Source organism: Megalobrama amblycephala, linkage group LG21 (assembly GCF_018812025.1).
Source record: "Megalobrama amblycephala isolate DHTTF-2021 linkage group LG21, ASM1881202v1, whole genome shotgun sequence".
Classification (NCBI taxonomy): domain Eukaryota; kingdom Metazoa; phylum Chordata; class Actinopteri; order Cypriniformes; family Xenocyprididae; genus Megalobrama; species Megalobrama amblycephala.
In genome coordinates, this window is record NC_063064.1 from 7,534,473 (window position 1) to 7,554,011 (window position 19,539).

Sequence of the window (19,539 nt, forward strand, 5' to 3'; positions counted from 1 at the left end):
ACGTGATCAAATGTGAAACGTGGCGACATGTCCACACGTGGAAAACATGGGAAATTTTTATTGTTAAAGGATTAGTCCACTTTTAAATAAACTTTTCCTGATAATTTACTCACCCCCATGTCACCCAAGATGTCCATGTCTTTCTTTCTTCAGTCAAAAAGAAATTAAAGTTTTTGATGAAAACATTCCAGGATTTTTCTCCTTATAGTAGACTTCAATGGGCACCAAACAGTTGAAGGTCAAAATTAGTTTCACTGCAGCTTTAAATTGTTCTACACAATCCCAGATGAGAAATAAGGGTCTTATCTTGTGAAACCATCACTCATTTTCTGAAAAAAATTTGAAAATTATATAAGTTTTAACCAGAAATGCTCATCTTGAACTAGCTCTCTTCTTCTCCTCTATTAGAATTCCAGCAGTGTAGATGCTGCTAAGCGTATTACTGCCCTCCACAGGTCAAAGTTTGAACTAATTTTTATATGCAATATGCTAGTTAAATAGTATATAACAATTAGTTCAAACTTTGACCTGTGGAGGGCAGTATTATGCTTAGCATTGTCTACACTGCTGGAATTCTAATAGAGGAGAAGAAGAAGAGAGCTAGTTCAAGATGAGCATTTAAGGTTAAAACTTATATAATTTTCAATTTTTTTCAGAAAATGAGCGATGGTTTCATTAGATAAGACCCTTATTTCTCATCTGGGATCGTGTTGAACAATTTGAAGCTGCAGTGAAACTAATTATGACCTTCAACTGTTTGGTGCCTATATTGAAGTCTACTATAAGGAGAAAAATCCTGGAATGTTTTCATCAAAAACTTTAATTTCTTTTCGACTGAAGAAAGAAAGACATGAACATCTTGGATGACATGGGGGTGAGTAAATTATCAGGAAAAGTTTATTTAAAAGTGGACTAATCCTTTAAAAATGTTTTGTGAATCCATCCCCTGATCACTAGACTATCTAGTCCCATTCTTCATCACTTCTGTTTTTCACCTTGTCCCTGGGTTACAGATAGAAGCCAGATGCTTAAATGCTGGTCCAAGGTCAGAGAACAGCTCAGGATCAAACTCATTAATGGGCATGTCTATGGGGTCAAGATCTGCAAAGTTATCAGAGTTGTCCTCAAAAGTGTAAATTTGAGGCTTGTAATCAAGCAACTCATTTTCCTGGGACTGTATTGAATGCAGCCTCTGAAAGTTGAGGAAGAAATATATTCAGTGAACGAATGAACAAAAAACAAACAAACAGTCAAACGAATGAATGCATGAATGAATGAATGTTGAATTTCTATGTTGCTTGTTTGTGAAAAACTGAAGCTGAATCGGCTACTTGGGAACTTACCTGAGAAAGCAAGCTTTGTAGAGTCGATCGGCTGATGAAATAGGCACTCTGTCTTCTTTGTGAGCTCCTCCTGCTAAATGTTGACCCCTAAGGGGTATAAGGAAAGCCTTATATATTACTGATTTTACAATTTCACAAGAAAAAAAACAAAAACAATTTACTGAACGATAACAAGTTTAAACATGTTAAAATTATTAAGATTTACCCGGTAGCAGTTCTCACTCTGATACTGGATTTGTTTCCACATCCATGCCTGTTTCTTAGGTACAGAAGACAGTACAGTAAACATTGAACTTCCACTTCTACTTTAAAAGGATCATTACATTAATTATTTTGAATAATTAATAATATATATTAGTCCTTTTTAAATTATTGTGACAATTTCGTAAACAAACTCTGCTGTATTACCTCACTAGAATACTGTGATCTGTCTTTAGACCAACATTCTTCCACTTGAACTGGGAGACTATGAGTGGCTATAACATTGCTAGATACCTGTGGCCAAAAAAGAAAAAAAAAGAAGAGAAAGAAAACAATACAATTCTTAGTGTAATGAAGGACAGTGGCTATATGAACTTCTTAGTGTTTCCAAGTCCTTATTATGCAACAAATTGAAATGTTTACCATACCTGCAGAATGTCAGATGTCTGTTGAACCCCATTATTGACAAGAGTTGCTTCCTTTGACTGACTTACAGATGTTTTCTTCAGTAAAATATTCGGGACCTTTATGAATGTAAATATTAGATTAACAGTCATTTGTTATCTTTGTAGAATTTACTTAGGAACAACAAAAACAAAACTATGAAAGCTTTCGTTTAGTTTTTTATAAGAAATCTTAATATCACATATTACCACACAATCAGTGCCAGGTTTCTCAATGTTAGAAGGCAGAAGGGCATCTCCTAAGACATTGTCTACCTCCACCAGAGACTTCATAGTCCCACAAGAGCAAGTTAGGGACAACAACAGGCTTGCTAATAGGAAAAAATGGCTTTCAGATTCAAGATCTTTTAACTTTCTTACAAACAACATCAAATATTTGAAATCTTAGTGCACTCCCACAATTACTAGTAAGTACCAAATCCTGGTTGTACCCCAATGTGCCCCAATAATAATAGGGCAACACAGGATAAGAATTGTGTTTATTTAATCCTTTTTTAGGGAATTTAAAGGACAGAATCCAGTGCTTACCCAAAATCATCAGCACTGCAAAGATGGTAATTCCTATGACACCACTTCCTACTGTTTGCTGTGTGTTGCGCAGCAGCAGACAGTTTGGTGAAACAGCACAATCACATGCAGCAACAGAGAGATTCTGAAGGACAAACCTGCCCTGTTTATCAGAGATTTTCACAATCAGTGTGTACAGACTGGCATGAACGCTTTTATCCTTCACCAAATGCACTGTGTAACCTACAAGACAAAGTAAAAAAAAAAAAGTGACGATGGGATTTGCATCAAGAGCTTAGTAAAAGACTAACCAAATGTTGAGTACACTATGATTAAAATCATCATCTAGGAAGCTGACAGTGACAATGGGAAGGTTTTATTTACCATGGCTGGGGTCAAAGCTCCATTTATCCTTATGATCTCCTATTACTTCAAAACTGAATGGTCCACTGTATGGATCCCCATCAGGGTCATAGGCTGTGATCTCTGTACTTGACACTTCATCAGATTGACAGACAGAAACCGTGTTCTCCTTTAACAAGGGGACATTATCGTTCTTGTCTTCGATGTGGATCTGAATTGTTGCAGTGCTTGTCATTGGAGGATGGTCATCTGGGTGGAGAATCAGTAATTTGAAAGTGAAACATGAAATAATACTTATATAGAGCTGATAATAGTTTTAGTAAACTATGAAGGTATTGTCTGTGCATTCAGCCTGAGACACTAGGATAGGCTCCAGCGTCCCTAAAACCCTACATAGGACAAGCGGTTTGGAAAATGGATGGAGTTTTTGCCAAATGCAAAACAACCATATAGTATTACCCTTCTCAGTCACAAGGACAGTGACTGTATAAGTCCCGTTGGTGACATGACTTGACTCTCTGTCCAATGCCTCTTTTACAAAGATTTCCCCGGTTGTTTTGTCTACTCTGAACCAACCTGCAGGATCTTGTTCAATAGAATACCTGATGGGAGGAAACAATTTTAACAAGCTGGATCCCCAGAGTGGCATCAAAAGTTTTTTGGACACTTTTGGACAGTTAAATCAGTCAAAAGGTATAGTTCATACAGTTAATTCATTACATTAACACCGTCTATTGTTTTGTCATTTCAAACCTAACTTTTTTGTACCATTTTTAAATATCTTTTAAATAAATACCATGTGGTTTGATACTCCACACCTTTTTAACTGTGGCTTTAGAGTTTAAATGGAGAATGATTCTGATGATCAAACACATGGGATACATACTCTAGTTTGTGAGGACGTCCAGTGTCAGGATCGACTGCTGTCACTCTGTCCACAAATGCTCCAATAACACCATTTTCTTCTATAATTACTTTCCTTTTTGGATCTGGGAAGTATGGAGGATCATTTTCATCTTCCACTGTTATGGTAATATTAATAGAGGATGGTTTTGATGGATTTGTGATGACGGTCCAGAGGCCATCTGCGGGTCTAGCCTTCACCTCACAAGAGAAATAAGACTCTTCATTCTCTACAAAGATGGTAAATTTTTGTTCTGCTTGTTCTTCAAAGTCTAGGGGCTGCATGCAGAGAATTAAAAAAAAGGGAAAAGGAAAAAAACAATAATGTACATATTAGTATAGCAGGTGTTTGCTTGTTGTGTGCTAAGAAATAAACTTGTCAAGATTAAATTGCAATAAAAGTCATTTATAGAACATATTTATTTATGAATATTTACATTTTCAAAATAAATACACCACAAAAGCAATACTAAAAAGCTTAACCCTAAATTTCTAAAATGAATAATGTTATTAATATAAATACATCTATATTAAAAACCTGATATTGATATTCACCATAATACAATGTTATATATCTTACAAATGTTGATATTCAGATGAAATGACAAAATTAAGAAAAGTGTAGCCATTTATTAAGTGTGTTGAGATGAGATTTTGTGGAATCTCTCAATGACTTAGTCTACCTGAGTAATTTATTTCTTTGTGATTATGAGATTGTAACCACTATGACATTTACAGAATAGCCTACAGTGAGTACACATACCTTAATCACTGTGAGGATTCCATCATTGGTGTCTGGATCAGTGTGAATGGAGAAGTGACCACCTTTATCCCCTTGTATGGAGTATCTGACCCTCCATGCAGGAGTGAGACGGGTGTCAGTATCAGTTGTGTGTATTTTGAGAGGGGAGATACCTTTTGTCCCCTCCACCACATTCCCTGAACCCTGAATGTGTATGATAATTAAATAAATAATAAAAAAAAAAGTTCACCACAATTAAGCACTTTTTTTGTTTTTTTTTTCTGTGAAACACACGCAGACATTTTTTATTTTTTTTTGCCTATACAATGAGTCATTTGATGTACGGACAAAATAAAAAAATAAAAAGATATCTTTTTGGGTCTCGCAGCAGAAGGAAAATCATACAGTTTTGTAAAAAGCTGCGTTTGGATCTCCAACCTTTTGAGTCTCTGAGCAGTTCGTAACAATTATTTATTGGACAGATTAACACTAACCGTTTGCCCTGTGATAACTGGTAGATGGTTGTTGCCATCCTGAATGTTGAGAAATATGGTTGCTGTGCTTGACAACTTTACAACTTCTCCACGATCCTTTGCTTCAACTATAATAGTGTATTTATTAGCCACCTGCAAAATAAAACCGGTTATAGCCTACTCTCATATACATGCTCAAAAAGTTCACATGCTAACTTTAAATCACCTGCAATGTCAAGATATTTTAAAGACATGTTTTCACATGTTACTTTAACAATGTGACTGGACTGTAATGCCTGTTGGTTTGCCAGGCACTAACATGATGGCTAATGTCTTGTTACAGCAATATTCCAATGTTAGCTTTACAGGCATGTATATGCCATAGGCCATTGTATGTTATGGCCTGAATACACCGTGCAAGTAAGAATAAAGTAATAATATATGCATTGAGTAATCATCCCTTGCAAATTATGACTTCTTTGTGCTTTTTACCTCATAATCAAGGCATCCTTTAAACGATATTGCACCACTGTCTTGGATATAGAATTCCGTATTTTTAGTGGCTGGAGTTACGGAAATGATTTTGTAATCAATGGTGGAATTCAGAGTTCCCGCTGCATCCTTATCAATTGCTAATACACCAACAACAAAACCACCTGCAAACAGATAATATAAAGTAAATTACTTAATTCCTTTGTTTATCGATCTTTTGAAAATTAAAATATGTTACTTATCCTCATAACGTTCCAAATCCATAAGAATTTTTTTTCATCTGTGTCCAAGATGAAACAACTTGTTTCATCCATACAATTACAATTAATATGGACTGATTATGCTTCAAAATGATGCAAAAGGACATCTAGTGTTCATGTAGTTCAAACAGTAGAGCATGGTTTCAGCAACACGTGGATTTGATTATTACAGAATGTACAAACTGATGAAATGTAGAATAACTTATTCTGAAATGTGGCTAAAGTTATTTATTAAAAATATGTGACTTGCGAGAAACATTTGTTCACAAATCAGACCCAATTACTTCTCTTAGTGCGGATCTCAACATTTTCAATGAACAACTATAGAGCACCTTTATTGTACTTTCATTATGTTTTTTTTAAGTTTGAATACCCATTCATTGTAATTGTATAGAAAAGAGCAACCAGTATTTTGTTTAAAATTCTGTGTTCCACAGAAGAAAGAGAGTTGTAAGGGTTTGTCATAACATGAATGTGAGTAAATAATAAACTATGTAAACAGATGACATATTTGTAGTATGTGTAGTATTTGTACCTTGCTGAATAATATTTATAAGAGCTCGAAAATACGTCATTTTTTAAAAATATTTCAAATGCCTTTTTTTTTTTTTTTTTTTTTTTTTTACAATTCTGATGATACAGCATAACATATACATATATATATACAAAATTCAAGCAAAAGTAGCCTACAAAGGACTCAAATGTTTAAAAACGCATTTCCACCACTATAATTGTCATTACAAAATGAATGGTAATGAAAGATGTGGCAGAAATAAAAATGGTTGAGAAAAATTACAAAAATGGCAGAATGGCATGATGTTGGTAGACACATTAAACTAAAAAAAAAAAAAAAATGTTTTAAGGGAGTTTAACTTTTAAAAGCCAACAAGACCAAACATGTCCTTAGTTTGAAAAAAACAAAAACAAAACAACAACAGCCATATAGGATTTAAATAATAATGTGCAGTAAATCAAACCTGAAATGTCCATGATTGCAGTTGATGAAAATGCTACAGTTAAGCAATGATACTGACCTTGTTTTGCTGCTTCATTTATAGTGACATCATAAACTTTTCTCTGGAATATTGGTGGGTTGTCATTGATGTCCAGTATGTTGACCTCCATGCCTAGTTGTGTGTCTATGGCCAAGTTGGACTTATTTCTTGCTTGAAAGGTCAGCTTTGAAAGGATGATGGAATTTGTTTTAGACCTATACCCTTTATATCCTACCATCTGATAAAAAAAATTATGATTTCTCTTACCATCAGAACACTGTATTGCTCAAAGTCGACCTTACGGTGGACTTTAATGACTCCTGTGCTCGAATCAATAGACAGGACACCCTTTGGGTCTTCATCCACACCTTTGCCTTTTAGCATGAACTCCACTAAATAGCTACGGTCCAGTTTAATCTAGAATTTGGGTAAAGACATTTTCTCAGGAAGGCAAGTTTTATAACATTATGGCAGCTCTTGTGACCCAAGGATAACTATTCATGTCATTTAACAATTAATTTGTTAATTAACATTCCTTTAATTGCAAGAATTTTAGGTTACATTTTTCATTACAACTATTGCACTGCATTTTCATTAATAATGAAATGTCCTGAATATTTGTTTCCTTTTTTATTCCTGAATTTTGTAGAATTTTAATTGAAGTAGCAAAGTTAAATTGAATAAAATTAAAATAAATTTCATGTTCGTTTTAATACTACGTCATGTTATTTTCCATAACATTGATAATCATTAATAAAAAACATTAGCCTAGATATTAATATTCAATGTCACTATTGTAAACCTTAACGCTCAAAATACTTAATTGGTTTGAGTAGGACAAACTTAAATTGAAACAAATTAGTTCAGTTAAATGAATTGTTATGAGTATTTATAACTTTCTTTTTCTTTTGAGTTCACAGGATTTGACATATTTTAAGTAAACTAAACTGTTTCATTGTTTTGAGTTGTAAGAAGTTGTAATTTCTTTTAATTTAGACTAACGTAAGTTTAACTGAAACTGGTTTTAAGTTGCTGTACTCATTCAGTAAGTGCTATACCATGCTAATATCAACATGTTAACAAATTAGCAAGTTGGCATTTTCTGAATTAGTTTGTTATAGAAAGCAAAATATTTACGTTGAAATAACCTGATAATTTTAAGTTAAATATATAAATTAGTGTACTCAAATATATCAAGTTAAAAACAATAAATTATCTACCAGTACAAAAAAAATCTTACTTAAACTTTGTTTCTTAACTTAATATATATTATTAAATCCAGATACATTAACAAACAATGCAAAAAATATCAAAACATGACCGATTACAGACCGATTACTGTGTTAACTGTAACATCCAACTCTGTACTTAGCAGAAATTACATAGCATATCTTGTTTATCTATCGAACGATCACACGTGAATTGTTACATGTCCGTGCATGCCCGTGCAAACATACAAAGTTAAATAATACACTTCAGACACATTAAAAAAACATATAGAAATCGAAGAAAACTTACTTTATGGTCATGAACTAACACTTTGAAACACCAAACGCCAACAAACATCCAAATATCAGGCAGGAAAAACTAAGTGCGCAGCTGCCGCTTCTCTCAGTAATAATACAATGATGCAGCAGGCAGCAAACTTTAACAATAATGCCTCCTACTGGATGCTTTAGAAACATTTGCCTAGCCTAATCATGCCTAACCTGTGCAGCATTGTGTAATGTTTGTTGAAGGATCCAGTGAAAGCAGAGACCTATAGAGCAGAGATGGAGAAGCTCATGCAGACAGGAGCTGTCCAGGAAGTAATTCAGGAGACAACAGACTCTTATCGTCCCTTTACTGCGGTTCCTCTGGTGTGATCTGAATGTGGATGAAACCCCTAAAATCTTTAAATGGCAGGTAGCACCATTTAGTACTACATGTAGTCCATGCTGTATCATATATGTGACCAAGCACAGCATGACAAATGAGTCCATCAGGTTCTCAGTGGAGAAATGTTTTTATGTGGACAACTGCCTTCAGAGTCTTGGACACCTCCTGAGGCAGCCAGGTACTTGGATCGATGGACTGAGAGAGATGCTTTCCAAGGCTGGAATTGAGATACGACAATGGGCCAGCAATGTTCCCGGCATTCTGAGTCACTTACCAACAGAAGCTCAAGCTGAGAGTTTGGAACTTTGGTTAGCTCAAGACAAGTCAGATATACCAGAGTCAACCTTAGGCCTAAGCTGGAACTGGCAGACTGATACCCTAGTGTACAAGCACTGACCTGTTGTGTATGAGACTCCCACCCTCAGGAACATCTACAAGGTCCTAGCCACTCAATATGACCCTCTCGGACCTTCTTTTGCCCTACACCACCCAAGCCAAGGTCATAATTAGGCAGCTATGGAATAAGCAGTGGGTTGGGATGATCCAAACTTACCACCTGAACTCCTGCAGTCATGGCGCATCTTGGGAGAATGAACTTCAGTACTTGCCAAGCATCACCCTCCCTAGGACTTATGTCCCTCCTGAGGTGAAGAAGGATGGTGCCATACATGAAGTTCACATATTTTCCCAAGTCGTTCTCATTCCATTCCTCGATTGGAACTTTGTGGAGCTCTTGTGGCCACTCAGTTAGCTAGATTGCTTCAGAGGGAACTGACCTTGCAGATTGAGAACACGTTGTTATGGACAGACTCTTCCACTGTGCTTATCTGGCTGAACTCTGAATTCCTGCCACTACAAAGTTTTTGTTGGCAATAGAGTCGCCGAAATCCAGGAGCTAACAGAGAAGTGTTCCTGGTGCTATGTGGATTCTGCAAGCAATCCTGCAGATGACCTCACTAGAGGCAAACCTCTGAATGTCCTTACAGAGACAAACAGATGGTCTCAAGGACCTCCATTCTTACTCCAAGATTCAGCTACCTGGCCAGTGATGCCAAGAACAGACCTAACAGATGACAACATGGAGCTACGTAAGTCTGCCTTCTGCAGATCCACGGCATTACCACCCCAATCCATTATCCCTGATTCTTGGAAGAACTCCTGGATGCCACTGCCAAGGAAATTCAGGTAAACCCTACCTCTGATTCCTTTCCTGATGCAGATGATTATCGTCAAGCTGAGATCCTTATTCTCAAGTGAGTTCAGCAGGAGTCTTTCCCCAGTGACTATGAGCGTTTGGAGAAAGGGATACCAGTGTCTTCTGACAGTCACCTTCCTACCTTAGCTCCTGAACTGGACAGATTTAGTGGTTTAATCCGAGTGGGAGGTCGATTGAGGGGAGCTGAGTCCATAGAAGAATGTACCCTACACCCCATTGTATTGGACACTAATCATCCAGTCACCCGGCTACTGATTAAGCATTATGATTGCAAGCTGCATCATCCAGGACCTGAGAGAGTCTTTGCCGAAATGCAGTACTATTATTGGATCATCTGTGGCCATGAAGCCATTCATCTGCACCAGCATGGGTGTCCAGAGTGTCAGCGTTGGAGGGCACAGCCAACTATTCCTAAAATGGCAGACTTGCCTTATGCCCGTCTTTGTCTCCACAAACCTGCCTTTTACTCATGTGGTGTAGAATTCTTTGGGCCAATGCTGATTCAAATTGGGAGACACACAGAAAAATGCTGGGGGATAATCTTCAAGTGTTTAACTACTAGAGCGGCACACTTGGACCTCCTCAGTACCATGAATGCTTATTCCTTCCTAATGGCCCTTTGGTGGTTTGTTGTACAAAGGGGAACACCAGTGGATCTGTGGTCAGACAGAGGAACAAACTTCAAAGGGGGTGAAAGAGATCTAAGAGAAGCCTTCGTTGAAATGGCTCCTGACTTACAGAAACAGCTTGCTCGTCAGAAGATCCAATTTCACTTCAATCCTCCAGCAGCCCCACACTTCAGAGGATTGTGGGAGAGAGAGGTACAATCTGTAAAGTCAGCCCTTTATACTACCATTTATACAAGACACACCACAGTTCGGATGGACATGTCAGATCTGCTGATGTAGATATAAAAGGGCAAGTCTACACTAGGCGACTTAAGCCACTAACTTAAGTCGCCTTTTAGTAGAAGCAAAGTTGCATAGCACCTTTGGGCCTGTATAAAAGGCTCCTGGAGAAATTAAGTCTTTTATTGAGGGACACCTATTTTGATAGTTTGTTGAGCGTATTTCCGATGCATCCAGTAGGAGGCATTATTGTTAAAGTTTGCTGCCTGCTGCGTCATTGCAGCTGCGCAGCTGTTTTTCCTGCCAGTTATTTGGATGTTTGTTGGTGTTTGGTGTTTCAAAATGTTAATTCATTCATAATTCAGAAAGTTTTCTTCGATTTCTATATGTTTTTAAATGTGTTTGAAGTGTATTATTTAACTTTGTACGTTTGCATGGGCATGTACGAACATGTAATGATTCACGTGTGATCGTTCGATAGATAAACAACTCGATGTAATTTCGATGTAATGTTCGATGTAATTTCTGCTAAATACAGAGTTGGATGTTACAATTTACATAGTAATTGGTCTGTAATCGATCATGTTTTGATACTGTGGAATGATTAACCAGTATTACTGCCTTTTTTATTGTGTTATTTGGGAAAATTGCATTGTTTGTCAATGCACCTGGATTTATATATATATTAATACTGAAGTCAATTCATGGGACCAGACCAAGAGTTTTATTGTCTCAAATTGCAAATCCTCTGCATATTTAAAACTTCAGCTGTTATTTAAATGTTAGCATTCTTGAATAGAAATGTCTGATTTATTTGTGATTATGTACCTATTTTTACTTATACTAATGTTATGTTTTGTTATTTTTAGACTAATATTCAATACGAAGCCTTAATATTCAAAGAAGCTCCAGTCTCCTCATTCTTTGTGTCCTGACCGACACCCCAGGAGTGTACTGCTGATAGTTGGAACCAGAGCCAAGCAGTCTCCTTTCCTCTCCAACAGTGAACACCAGGCCCGGATTGGCTAATCGGGAGCACCGGGAGAATTCCCGGTGGGCTGGTCTGTTTTTTTGGCCAGGAGGGACGGTGTTGTCATGGCACTGGGTTGAAATATGGATGCTCTAGAAACTGTCGACGCGGTGAAAATGTACTAAGCTGAGTACCTTTTTCCTTAAAGGGTTAGTTCACCCAAAAATGAAAATTCTGTCATTTATTACTTACCCTCATGCCGTTCCACACCCGTAAGACCTTCGTTAATCTTCAGAACACAAATCAAGATATTTTAGTTGAAATCCGATGGCTCCGTGAGGCCTCAATAGGGAGCAATGGACACTTCCTCTCTCAGATCCATAAAGGTAATAAAAACATATTTAAATCGGTTCATGTGAGTACAGTGGCAATATTAATATTATAAAGCCGAGAATATTTTTGGAGTGCCAAAAAAACAAAATAACGACTTATTTAGTGATGGCCGATTTCAAAACAATGCTTCAGGAAGCATCGGAGCACAGATGAATCAGTGTGTCGAATCTGCTGTTCGGAGTGCCAAAGTCACGTGATTTCAGCCGTTGGCAGTTTGACACGCGATCTGAATCATGATTCGACACACTGATTCATTTATGCTCTGATGCTTCATGAAGCAGTGTTTTAAAATCGGCCATCCCTATATAAGTTGTTATTTTGTTTTTTTGGCGCTCCAAAAATATTCTCGTCGCTTTATAATATTAATATTGAGCCACTGTACTCACATGAACCGATTTAAATATGTTTTTAGTACCTTTATGGATCTTGAGAGAGGAAGTGTCCATTGCTCCCTATGGAGGCCTCACGGAGCTATGGGATTTCAACTAAAATATCTTAATTTGTGTTCTGACGATTAACAAAGGTCTTACTGGTGTGGAACGGCATGAGGGTAAGTAATAAATGACAGAATTTTCATTTTTGGGTGAACTAACCCTTTAAAACCAGTCAGTGACGGATTTATGCATGGGCAACATGGGCAACGGCCCAGAGCGGCATCTTGCCGGGGGCGGCACGGTGCACCTGTGCAAGAAAAAAAACAAATGCGCGCTTGGGTTTTTACCGTTCATTTGCACGTAACATCAATGATATCATGTCACCTTGTGGGTCAGTTAACCAGGTCGGGAGGAACTCGGAGTGTGTGCCCGGAGAAGAACTCTCACTCAAAAGTATCAGAGAAGATGGGATGAGGTGACGTCTGTAGGGAGAGCGGGAGGGGAGCGGGACAAGTTCTAAATCAACACTAAATTATGGTAAGAAAAATGGTCTAAGCCACCGGAGGCCGATTTAGGTTGCCTAAATAAAAAAAAGGAAGAGGGGAAACATGCAAAAGAGAAAGGCATGTATGCAGCTATTTCTCATATCGTAATAGTAGGCAAATAATAAAATATAGGGCCTATCATTTATGTTATGCTATGTTTCTTGTTAATATTCTACACATTGGGAAACAATATTAATTTTTCTATCCAACTAGCTTACATAACCAGACAGTAAAATGTGATTTTTGTAACATAATGTAACTTTTTTAAACAAATGTGATATCACTCACTTTAATATTTTTACTGTAAATTTGTGCAGTTTTGGGGGATTTATGTTTTTTTTTTTTTTTTTTATTTGCCTCAATTTGTAATAATTGTATATAGTAAGTATATATATTTATATAAAATAGGAAAATGTTTATGTTAAAACCACTTTAAAAAAGATCTACATTTCTCAATTTCATTCAAAGTGATAGACATGAAAAATGTGCCTGGGTTTAGTGGACGATTGCTGCCATCTACTGGAAAGTAAACACTTAATTAAAATAACATGATTTTTAAACTACAGTCACTAGATGGCTAAAGAATTAATCAATGGTTCACAAAAATGATATATCATATTTTTGCATTTTTGCACTGAATTGGAAATAATATTTTTGAAAAATAAATAAACAATTAATTACAAGGCCGTAGAGAACAGTGCACAATTTGCAGACTTATATACTGAGGTTTTAATTACACTATTTTAATATAGTCAGTCGGGAATTAAAGTGGGCCGGTCTAAGGCATGAAACTCCAGGGCTGAAAATGAGTCCCATTCCGGCCCTGGTGAACACTCTCACATGCGCTTCATGCTGCCGAAAATTCTGTCGTAATTAGGCTAAAAATAAGGTCCCTATTTGACTCGTTTTTGTAAAGCCGTTACTAAATTTTGAATTCAGCAAAAAGTCACGTCACACAATCCTGAGCAATCATTTTATGTTATTGATCATTGGTGTGACTAATTCAGATAACAAGGGTTATGTTTAAATACTTAAATACAACAAATAATTTGAAACGATCCAATAAAGTCATAAAATATCTTGCCAATTAAGAAGTTATTTACTATGATTTCTTTTCAAGATTTTGAATTCTTGAAGTTTTGTCTTCAGATTAATCTTGAGAAATAACTTTCTTACTGGAGAAAACTTTTCTTCAGTATATGAAAATAAGTTTAATAAAAATAGCAGTTAAGAAGACTTTTATTCTTAGGAATGTTTTGTGAATCTGGGCCATGCAATAACCAAAAGGCTATACCGTCCCAAAACAAAATGTTTTGTATTAGTTTATGATTTAATACCAGCAATAAATGAATTGCAAGCATTGACACATACCTGCCCCAATTCATAAGGGAAAGGCCCCGGGTGTTCCTCCACAATGTCAAACGAGTCTATAATCCATGATCTTTTATGGCGTTTGAGAGGCTCTGTGTTGCACAGACAGATAATTCCCTTTCAAGAGAAACAGTAGGTGTTATATAATGTATGGATTTAAAGATTAGAAGCAAAAAAAAAAAAAAAAAAAAAAAGATTGATCAAGAGCAGTTCATATGATCAAATCACAGACACAATCAGTATTATATTTGCTTTTGGAAATAAAAATGAAATATGCAGTGAAACGTGACATGACTGTTTATTTCTAAGATGGGGCTAAGTGGGTTGTAGCCGCAAAACAATCCATCTGCTAAACCAAAAGGTAAGAGATTACTATTCAAAATGCCATTCAGTTATTAACATTCAGATATTTTTTTGCCATTTCTGTCATTATGGCAGGGTCAAAGGACACATTTTTTTTCTGTACATTTTGAAGCACTTTGAGCTTGTACTGCATGTTTACCTGAAAATATTCAAAGTTGTGAAACAGGTTTGGGAAAGGCTATACTTGACTCTCCTTTGTTGCTGTATTTCTCAACTGACCCCAAGACAGAAAAATTCCCTGGATAGTGTTTCATGTTACAGGAATACACATATAAAAGCACAGTCTTCCATAAAATGTCTAATAATAATCATTCTAATTACCTGCACAGATTATTCATTAAGATCAAAACTATAAAGTTCCCAACAATCAGAATGTCAAAACAAATACTGAAGGAAAAACACAGACAGAAAAGTATTCATGTGACATGAATCAGAGAAAGAAGTAGAAATAGCTCCTTATTGTAACAGAAGCTCATATCTAGTAGTTCTTTCCTTTGCAAAACAATGTAAAATATAAACTATACCAAACAAGCATGGAACGAAACATTTTGATTTAAATATCTTACTGAATCTTTAATTAACCTATTGAATAACTGTGACAGAAACACAAACTGTACTTACCACAAGCACCAAAGAGCTGAACATCGTTGTAGCCATAATAATGTCAATTCATAATTTTAGGCAGAGTGAAGTAACACTGGAATCTCATGAACTTGTATGCTCAGACCTGCTTCTGCTTTGGACTGAGAGCACACTCATACCTGTCTAGTGCAGAAGCACAGGTAAGCACACCCTGGGGCAGTGTTAGTATCAGTATGCGGTGTACACATGTAGACATTATAGAGAGAGAAAGAGACATTACATATGAATCTATAGGAGAGAGAGAGAGAGAGAGAGAGAGAGAGAGATGCATTTTTAATCATATGCTTTTCGGTACAAATATCAAAACATTCTTATGACAAGATAAAAATTATTTGACATTAAAGAAGACTTGGGTAAGATTGTGCGAAATAACATTTCAGAAAATATACCTTTATTAAATATTATATTAAATATAACTTTTATATTTCTTACCCTGATGCCATTTTAAAAAAAATATTATTATTATTGTTTTTTGATTATTATTGTTTTAAGCATAAACCTCACAAAACTTTGTTAGATTCTCTTAAAAACAAAAGAAAATAAATGCCAACATGTTAATATCTTGTTTAAGGATGATAAGTTTTGGTGTCATGGGTCAGGGTGTGTCACCGGTTCGTCTCTGTTTTGTTATTGTCCTGACATTTTCCTGCAGCTTGTGATTTGTGCAATCAGTGTTGCCTGGTAGCGCTGTGTGATCTCCCACACCTGTCGCTCGTTCCCCTTACCTTATTTATTCCCAGCTGTGTCTACCTTTTGTTGTCAGTTGATCACTATTCGTGTCATGCGGATGCTTTATGTTTCTGTGTTCTCTTTCATGTGTTGCGCTTCTGTGTCTTACCTGCTTGTGATATTGTGTTCAGGACCCAAAGACGAGGGGTTTGCAGTAAGACAATCATTAAATGTTCCCTTCACCACAAGTGTTGCAAGATTTCTTTTTGTTCTGTTTGTTTCCATACACCTTGTGAGTGGGTAAAGTTGTGCCCTATCTATTTTTACTATTACTGGAAACCTTATTTTATTAATCACATTAATGTGATTAACTGACCTTCTGCCATGTTTTAAAGGTGCCCTTGATTCAAAAATTGAATTTACCTTGGCATAGTTAAATAACAAGAGTTCAGTACATGGAAAAGACATACAGTGAGTTTCAAACCCCATTGTTTCCTCCTTCTTATATAAATCTCATTTGTTTAAACAACCTCCGAAGAACAGGCGAATCTCAACATAACACCGACTGTTACGTAACATTCGGGGTGTACGCCCCAATATTTGCATAATGCCAGCCCATGATGTTCCCAACATTATAAAAGGCATTAGACAAGGGCAGCCAGTTAACGTCTGGAGCTGTGCACACAGCCGAATCATCAGACTAGGTAAGCAAGAACAATAGTGAAAAATGGCAGATGGAGCAATAATAACTGTAAATCCATGATAGCATGATATTTACTGATATTTGTAAATTGTCTTTCTAAAAGTTTCGTTAGCATGTTGCTAATGTACGTTAAATGAGTCAAAGTTACCAACATTTCTTACTGTATTCACGGAGACAAGAGCCGTCCTATTTTCATTTTGTAAAATTGTTAGTCTGTATAATGCATAAACACAACTTATTCTTTAGTAAATCTCTCCAACAGGTAGTTCAATAGCCGTTAGCACGGAGGAAGCCTCAAATTCACTCAGAATAAAACTGAAACCCAAATAAATACTTTGTAATCACTGTTAGCATGATGCAGCATTTTATTATTATTATTATTCTTTTTCTTCTGCCGTAAAACGCATCGTGCAGCCCAAACCGTAAGGCCTAGAGACTTGAAACTTTGTCAAATGATAGTACAAAAATCGAGGAGAGGTTGACAAAGTATGACCCAAATCGGCCAATAGGTGGCGCTACAGCGATCAAATGCGCGAAATGGCTCATAACTCCTAAACCGTGTGTCACAGGGTCAAGTGTCTTATATCATTGGAAAGCTGAGTCCTTTCCAAACAAAACGTATATCTCCGATTTTATTTCCGGTATGCAAATTTTTCCGCCATTTTGAATTTTGTCAAAAACCTACTTTTGCGAACTAGTCCTAGGTTTTTTGGATTGAACCAAACCAGTGCAGAAATATTCTCTGGAGTCTGAATCCGATCGGAACCAAACCGAGTGCAGAAATTGTTGATTCAGGGTCCCTAGGGGGCGTAAAAATCTATGTAATGGGAGGAGCCACTTTTACTAAAATGGCTATAACTCCAGAAGGAAATGACATATTTGCACCAAACTCGGAAGACTTGTGTAGGGGCTCAGTCTTTGGTCACGATAAAAAAATCACGTCGATTGGACACTAGGTGGCGCTATAACTTGAAAAAAACTTAAAAACAGTTGTAACTATGCAACCGTTAGTCCGATTGACTTGAAATTTGGCATGCAGTGTCTTGGTCCAAGGGGGCATGATAGTCTATGAGGACATTGGCGTATCTCAAAAAACATGGCCGCCATCAGCCAATGAAGTTTGAGCACCTATTAGACAGACAAGGTTAACGGAGGTCGATCGGAACGAAACTCGATGGGCATGTTCGAGTCATGGTCCTAAAGGTCTGTAAGAATTTTGAAAGAAATCGGCCACAAGTTGGCGCTAACGAGTTTTATGCCTCAGCAATCATGTGGTGTTTCATAAAACCACACAATATCCATATCATTTGATAGATCTCCTCATCCTGAACAACTTTGCCTCAAGAACCAATGCTGTCAATCAAATCGTTCATTAATTATTTGCAAATATGTGAAAAACATACTTTTGCGAACTAGTCCTAGGTTTTTCGCCCGATCGGAACGAAACCAGTGTAGGACAATTCTATGGACTCTCTAGATCAATAATTATCAAAAAAAAGTTGAACTTTGCCCTTTGGGTCGCTATAACTGGGTCATTTAGAAAATGGGCGTGGCTAAATATACCCCAAATCCTATAAAACCTAAACAAAAAGTCAGATCTTCACCAAAATAGGTGAGCACATGAAGTATATGACTCTAAAGAGGCATGCCAATTTTCGTGTAAATCGGACAATAGGTGGCGCTATAATTGTGAAAAAACTTTAAAAAACATATGGTTTTAATGGTTTTAGATGAAAATATATATAACTTTGGATGTGTCAGACTTATTTTCACATGACTCACTTCTTTAGACTCCTGAATCCTTGCCGAGTCTAACGATACCAAATATGGCAGGTTTCGGCCTATGGTTTGTGCTACGTTGTGATTTAGCGCTTAAAAAACTTTTGCGAATATCTTCGAAACCGTTAGTCTGATCGAGACGAAACCAGCATAGGAAACACGGAACCTAAGTTGGTTTATTAAGTGTTAAAGCCCAAATGTCAAAATTTTGATGGGAAGTGGCAAAAAAATCCAATCAAAGTCTTTCATGGGTCATTTTTTATGCTCTCTTATATATAAGTGTCTATAACTTCACAACGAAATGAGATATTTTCACCAAATTTGGCACACATATGTATGGGCACACTCTGAGGACACCCAAAAAAAGTGGTGGACATCGGGCAACAGATGGCGCTATAACTGTCAAAAAACCTTTAAAAACCATGTTTTTCCTTACTGAATTGCCTGTATTGGCTGTAAATGGTCTTTTCCGTCTATGATCTATATGTTTACATGCTTGCTAAATAAAATATAATAACTTATTATGTGCTTAAAGGCCTTAAATGCTTGAACCCCGGTAAATGCTGCTTGCAGCTTTAATTTTAATATTATATTTTATACTATACAGTGCTTTTTTAACACTGTAAATTCAACACTACAAAGAGTGTACTTTTTACACTAAATAGATTGGGACCATATATGATCCAAAGTAGTGTTAAACTTAACACTTTAAGTTAATTTTATAGTCATACATCCAAATCCAAATTATAGTGTATGCAGGAGCACTCACTCAAGACTAACCAGGTGTCAGTCAGTCGCCCGTTCGTAGGTCACACCTACTTGCGATTACACCTGCAACTAGTGTTGTAGTCAAGACCACCTAAACCAAGACCAAATTGAGACCAAGACAAGACCAAAACTTTGGGGGTTAAGACCAAGACGAGACCAAGGCAAGTTGAGAGTGAGTCAAGGTCAAGACCAGACTAGCACTCCTCAAATTCATTTGAAAGATCCACATTTACTACCTGAGAAATGTCTTATTTTTAATCAATAATTGCAATTAGAA

The 19,539-nt window shown here is 36.5% G+C and overlaps 1 protein-coding gene across 2 annotated transcripts; it reads right to left on the reverse strand.

Moving 5' to 3' along the window:
* Positions 1–891: 891 nt before the first annotated feature.
* On the reverse strand, positions 892–15,579 carry cdh27 (cadherin 27). Of its 2 annotated transcripts, none has more exons than XM_048173678.1 (17): positions 15,323–15,579; positions 14,339–14,455; positions 7,011–7,160; positions 6,783–6,927; positions 5,489–5,652; positions 5,018–5,149; positions 4,545–4,727; positions 3,765–4,060; positions 3,338–3,480; positions 2,900–3,127; positions 2,537–2,758; positions 2,198–2,319; positions 1,973–2,068; positions 1,752–1,838; positions 1,549–1,596; positions 1,344–1,430; positions 892–1,192 (listed from the first exon to the last, which is right to left on the reverse strand). In XM_048173678.1, exons 1-17 carry the CDS (start codon positions 15,356–15,358, stop codon positions 992–994), a joined length of 2,457 nt encoding a protein of 818 aa, XP_048029635.1. In that variant the 5' UTR covers positions 15,359–15,579; the 3' UTR covers positions 892–991. The 2 variants fall into 2 exon arrangements, with proteins under 2 accessions (XP_048029635.1, XP_048029634.1); XM_048173677.1 differs by having other exon boundaries at positions 1,549–1,602.
* Between the last annotated feature and the right edge of the window lie 3,960 nt (positions 15,580–19,539).